This window comes from Chrysochloris asiatica, unplaced genomic scaffold (genome assembly GCF_000296735.1).
Source record: "Chrysochloris asiatica unplaced genomic scaffold, ChrAsi1.0 scaffold00027, whole genome shotgun sequence".
Classification (NCBI taxonomy): domain Eukaryota; kingdom Metazoa; phylum Chordata; class Mammalia; order Afrosoricida; family Chrysochloridae; genus Chrysochloris; species Chrysochloris asiatica.
In genome coordinates this window covers 1,024,223-1,030,871 of record NW_006408545.1, presented here as the reverse complement: position 1 = coordinate 1,030,871, position 6,649 = coordinate 1,024,223, and the positions used below count along the sequence as shown (strand labels likewise).

At 35.5% G+C, this 6,649-nt stretch overlaps 1 protein-coding gene across 1 annotated transcript in view; it reads right to left on the bottom strand.

Annotated features, from left to right (window-relative positions):
* TBC1D32 (TBC1 domain family, member 32) overlaps positions 1-6,649 on the bottom strand; it is a 345,222-nt gene that overhangs the window by 248,756 nt on the left and 89,817 nt on the right. Inside the window, 3 exon segments of the mRNA XM_006839881.1 lie at positions 1,046-1,138; positions 1,585-1,725; positions 4,908-4,998. Coding sequence (XP_006839944.1) covers positions 1,046-1,138; positions 1,585-1,725; positions 4,908-4,998 — 325 coding nt within the window.

Here is a 6,649-nt window from a genome sequence, read left to right as displayed (position 1 = left end):
TAACCATGGCAATGAGATGATATACGATAGAATGAATGTAAAACTAATGTTCTCCTATGTAAACTATCACATAATTCACAATAAAACATTTAAGAAAAGAAAAGAAAAAAAAAAAGAAGTAGATTGCTCCTATGGAACAGGTGTTTTTATAAAGTGCTTTTGTGTCTGTTCTGACTCATAGCGACCCTGACAGGGTTTCCAAGGAACGACTAGTGGCTTTGAACTGCAGACCTTTTGGTTAGCAGTCAAGTGCTTATCCCACACCAGGGTTCCTATTGGGTTTGAATTTCCAGTCTTTTGGTTAGCAAACAAGCACTTTGACCATGTACCACCATGGCACACTATAGTAAACTTTGGTTTTTTGTTAAGTGACTCAGTCAGTTCTGACTCAGAGACCCTATATAGGGTTTCCTAGAAGAGAGGCTGGTGAGTTTGAAGCGCCACCTTGTGGCTCAAATAGACATTGCAATCTGGTACTTTACAGCATCACACCAGGATAGAGTAAATTTGTTGTTGTTGTTTAAGTGCTGTCTAATGGATTCCGACCAATAGCGATCCTGTATAGGGCTTCCTAGGCGCAACTGGTGAGCTTGAACTGTCGACCTCGTGGTTCACACCGATTTTCTGGTCCAGTGCATTAACTCACAGCACCAGTCCTGGTGTGGCACTGCGGTTAATGCGCTGGACTGCAAGGTGGATTTGAACCACAGGGCTGGAGGTTCAAATCATGAGCTTCTCCTTGGAAATCCTAAACAGCGCCTCTATGAGCAGGAAACAACTTGACAGCACTTAACAACAACTACAAACAAGGATCACTAGTAGTGCAACCAAAAGCAAGTAAACGAAGAAGACCTTGAAACATCAATGAGCAAATTTAATTTTATGGCTTACTTCCAGGACCAATGTAATTTCTGATGAGTAACACTGTATCTTCATGAAACCTATTTACTAAACTAGGCCAGTCCCTCAAAACATCCAGACAATAGGCAATTTCTTTACTTTTAAATGTTTCCTATCTCTCTATGTAAACTCGAAGCTGAGTTACCTGAAGTTCCAGTGGATATCATCTTTGGACAACTTGGTGAGCAGTAGATCAGCTTGGTAAACAGAACCAGTAGATCTGTAAGGGATACTGGATCTTTGGAAAGAAAGAAAAAAATGAGTCTCTAATATATATTTAAAGTTAGAAAACTCTAACTGATCTGTCATTTACATACATGACTGGGTTTGCATCAAGACTACCATGGAATAAGGACTAAAAAGGATATAGTTACATACCCTAGCACAGAACATGCCCAATTTACAAATTTTAATAATCCAAAGAAATAAGATGATTGAACTAAATTGGTATTTATATAATGTAAATATACATTCTATGAAGAATATTCCCTATGTCACAATATCTTTTTTAAAATTTTTTATGTATATATCATGTTGATTTTGTGTGGTCAGTTCTCAGAAAAACGCATACATTGCCTGTCTACACAACTGTATATACAATAATAACCTTAAGTGTAGAACTAGAGGTTAGAAATCTTAAGAACATAATGCATAAATATATTCATTTCTCTTAATTGCACTTACCTTTTCTATTCTTTAACTTTATAGGAAATAGTTTTCTGCCTTGTGTATAGATCAATAACCTTCCTAAAAGGCACAGTGAGTGAATGAAATAAATATACTGTAACTCTTGTCCTGTGTAATAGACGTTTTTCTGTTTGTTCCCTTAAAAGAGAAGTAAAAATAGCATTACATTTTACAATACCTGACTCACCTACTTCTGAACATTGAACAAGGCAGCAATCTCTAATGGGATCACAGTTATTGGAAATAAAGAGATATAGTTATTTGTTTCCCTTACTATTTCCTTAGAATTATGTAAGATATTTTACACCTAAATCTCTTGAGTAAAAGAAATCATCCTAAGATTTGTCAAACTGCCGAAAAGTATACTATGTATCATGTTCATTCTAAATAAACACCATACGGTTATCGGTTATCAGGGTTGTATGTCTATTATCATCACAAATCACTTCAGGAGTAAGTTAGGGTGAAGAGAAACACAATAGAAAATGCTAGTTACTATTAAATTCTACCAATTAAATGTCAACATAGCAAAAGAACATATTTACAACCATATTTGAAAATTAAATTAGAATAGCTAAATAGACACCTTCAAAGATATTAACTCATTTATTCATACATTCAAGATTAATTGAATACCTATTTTATGCAAAACCCCAAACTATTTGCTTGTATCAAAAATCAATCAGCTTAAATGGTACAGAGTTTTTGTTAAACGTGATAAAAAAAATTTGGAACTAGATATAATCTAATTAATGCTACTGAAGTATACATGTAAAATAGTTGGAATATTTTGTTATATTTATTTCATCACAATAAAAATTTTAACTCTCTTTAAATCAATAAAAAGCATGAAACTGGATTTCAATTCAAATTATGGCAAATATGGTATGACTAGTAAATAGGAGAAGCATGAACTTAGAGGGTGGATGGGGCTAATCATAGAATAAATACTGAGCCATAGAAAGAATGTTCATTTTATTATAAAGTTAGTTGGGTAGATATTTCAGTAGGCGATACATCTGTACACATGGGAGCAGAAACCATAGGTAGTTCATATACAACAACCTCCATTTTTGCTCCGAGAAGTAGGGAGACCTCGGCAGGATCAAGGCAGGGGAGTTGATGAGACTATGACGGCTTACCAGAGCTATCATGGAATATCTAAGGGACAACTTCTAAGAATATTCCAAAGCAACACAAAGGAAGCAACTTACATTAAAAACATACATTTTCACTGTCATTCTACATCACAAATTCTCTCTTCTCAGTTTTCTGAGTACCAGAGAAGATGGATGAGAAATAATAAAAGAGTCTGTAGTCTTCATTAGCTAAGGAAGAAAATAAAGCTATGAAGGGCTAGTACACTAGTAGAGGGGGAAAAAGTCTCTTTTCTAACATGTTAAAGGCAATAAAAAGAGACAGCCTTTAATATTTAATACCAAGAAATCTAAAAAATTTTAAACCTATAAAATTTGTATTTGAGATAACGTAAGTAAGGTCAGTTTGAATCACAAGATTGGCAGTTCAAACTCACCAGCTGCTCTGTGGAAACCCTATATAGGGTTGCTACAGGGTTGCTATGAGTTAGAACTGACTCAATGGCACTTAAGAACAACAACAATGTAAGTTTATATATTCTTTTCCTGTATCTTCCTCTGATGAATAAATTCTAGCTCTGGATATCAACTTCTTACTCTAGCTTTTGAAACATGCACAAGGCCTTTTTAAAGTGTTGAAGAGCAAAGACATCAGCTTGAGGACTAAGGTACACCTGACCCAAGTCATGGTATTTTCAATAACCTCATATGTATACAAACGTTGGACAGTGAATATGGAAGATTGTAGAAGAACTGATGCTTTTAAGTTATGGTGTTGGAGGAGCATATTCAGAGTGCCATGGGTTTCCAAAAGAACCAACAGATCTGTGTTGGAAGAAGTGCAGCCAGAGTGCTCCTTGGAGGCCAGGATGGCCAAACTTCGTCTTTCATACATTGGACGTATTTGTTAGGAGGGACCAGTCACTGGAGAAGGATATCCTGTTTGGTCAGGTGGAGGGTCAGAGAAAAGAGGAAGACTTCCAGCAAGATGGATTGGCAAAGTGGCAGCATCAATGGGCTCAAGCGTGGCAACAACTGTGAGATTAGCCTAGGATTGGGCAGTGTTTTGTTCTGTTGTGCATAGGGTCGCTATGAGTCAGTACTGACTTGATGGCATCTAACAACAACAATTAATTAATGGTCAGTTCATTTTCCTTGTTTTAAATTAAATAAAGAATTTAGCCAATGATAAAGAAAATTACATTTTCATACTCTTAAAGAACTTACTAATTTCATAGAGAAACAACATGCATGAAATAGAAGAGAAAGATAAAAAAAATCCAATCTGCATGGCTAGTTGTATAATGTAAGCACAGTACAATAAAAATTCAGAACAGGTAGAAAAGTCTTCTTGAAATATTTAGGAGGAAATCTATTATTTAACAAAAAATAAGAAACATTAGTATAAAATGAGTAGAGGTAACAGGAGCAAAACTGGCAAAGGCACAGGTATGCAGGAAATTTTGACTATAAAGATGTTTCATTTCATAACTAGGATCAGCAATACATTGAGAAATTAGGACCAGATTATGAAACACTTAGGACATTTTAGCTCAGATTAAGGATAAACAGAAAGGAATCACAAGGTAGGGTTGTTGTTGTTCTTGTTGCTAAGTGCTGTACAGTCGGTTTCGACCCACAGAGACCCTGTATAGCGTTTCCAAGGAATGACTGGTGAGCTTGAGCCGCCGACCTTGCGGATCAACCTAACTTTGCAGCCCAGTGCATTAATTCACAGCACCACACTAGGAAACCAGGGTAGGGTAGGATGTCTAATTCAAAACAATACAAGTTCATGGAAATTTTCATTATCTTTAATTCCATTTTTCATGAACTTTTTGAAAACTGCCCCCATATTTTATGGAAATTTTCCTACTATTGAAATGCAGAGTAGATTAAATGCTATACTAGATGATAAATGACATACTAGAGGAGGAAGGAACAGATAAAATATTACTATGGTATGACAGACTAAAACAAATCCCCAAGTATAAATTGAAGAACTAGATACAGGTAGAACCAATATAACTACATATTAATGTAAAATGCAGATCTATTATAAATAGTTATTATTGTGGTATGTATTTGAAACCTGTGGAAATATTTTATATAACTAGCAAAGGTGATGCAATTTACTATGCTACTACCAACTATCCAAAAGAAACATTTTTACTAATAAATTTTACCATTTTATAAAATATGTAATAAAAAAATAACATTTACCACAATGCTTTGAATGTCTTAGACTTCCATCAGCTTTCATGATCTCACACAATTCCAAGTACTGAACACACTGCTGAACTGCTGTGGTTATCTGATAAAATAATAATAGCTTATTAATTTGAGAAACTTAGAACCAAACTTAAGTGCAAGTATTAAAAGAAATTAGTTAAGGTCATAAAAAGGCTTTTTAAAAATATTTTAGAAAAATATTTAGAATAGTACCTTTCTGGTTCACGTAAGCTCATTCTCCCCAATTATATTTTAATTACGACATTATTCTGAAGAACACTGAAAATATATGTAGACCAACAAATATAATCTTTCTATAATGTTGGTGTCACACAGAAATAGGCACAGACTTCACATTTCAGAGTAAATGATGCAAAACTCTCCCAGCTCCTTTATTTTGGAGTCTTTCTTCTAACACAGCCAGAAAAATCTCAACTGGATATGTTCATGTTTAAATGCTACTGAAGGAAGTCAGTAAAGTAGACAGATTTGGTTATAGAAGAGAAAGGGAATAATAACTGATAGGAAAAAAGCACCCAAGAGGCAGGAGCAGCTAGCATGCAAGTCAAGGGAAAGATCAAACTTTACCTAGGAAACAGTGAAGGTTGTGTGGGAAGGCTGGTTCATAATTGTGGAGTTAAGGAATTGATGAATTGCCCAAGTTCATTCATTTTTATGACCTCCAATTACATGTACAAAAGATAAGTTAAATATCAGATCTGAAGACTGCTATCCTTAGAAATGCCTGCTTGCTAGGCTGGCATCTGAGAATTTAGATGGCAGGAGGATTCCTACCATTTCCAGATGACATAAACAGTGGGTCACTATGCTTAGATTTTTTGTTCAAACAATGTGGTTTATGCTGAACACCGTTTTCGTTCTGTGAGTGTAGAATTTTGATAAGCACTAGGCAGAGGATGCCACATGATCAAGACAACATTCAGCATGTAGTCTCTCACAATCTTTCCTGGTAGATAATATTTCAGGCATGTCACAGATAGTAGCTGGAAGAATTAAATGCATCTTGTGTGACTTCCTTACGAGAAGACTTTTGAAGTCCTCCGGACTTCACCCTCATGCACCTTTTTCCTTTGCTGATTTTCCTTTGTATCCTTTTGCTACAATAAGCCATAACCAGAAGCATGAATATATTCTGAGTCCTCCTACCAAGTCATCAAATCTGAGGGTGGACTTGGGGATCATCCCCTCTAATACCCAAGTGTCTTGTTTAAATGAAACTTTAGAAATACACACCATAATGGGAAACTGACACCTGGAAATGCACACCTCAAACACAGTATGACCAAACTTAAAGTCATTGTCTTTTCTAATCAATGTATTTCTTCTCATATGTTACTCATCTCAAAGAATGGCATTAATTACTCAATTGCCTGAGCCTTCGCCCACCCCTCTATTCAAAAGTCAAGTCCTCTAAATTCTACATTCTATATACAGTATCCTGCATCCATCCATTACCTGCATTCCTACTGCCACAGACTTAATTCATGCTTCTTCATATTTTACTTAAGAGTACTGCATAGTCTCTTAACCACCGTTTTGCTTCAACAATTCCCTATCTCCACACACCACTTTCAACCCATTCTCTAAATTTTCTAAAACCTTAAATAATTGTGATTCTTCAAAACTTAAAAAACCATCAATGGGGGACAACAAACAAGATGGTGGATCGGGTGGACGTATAGCAGAGAGCTCCGCCAACAACAACACAGAAT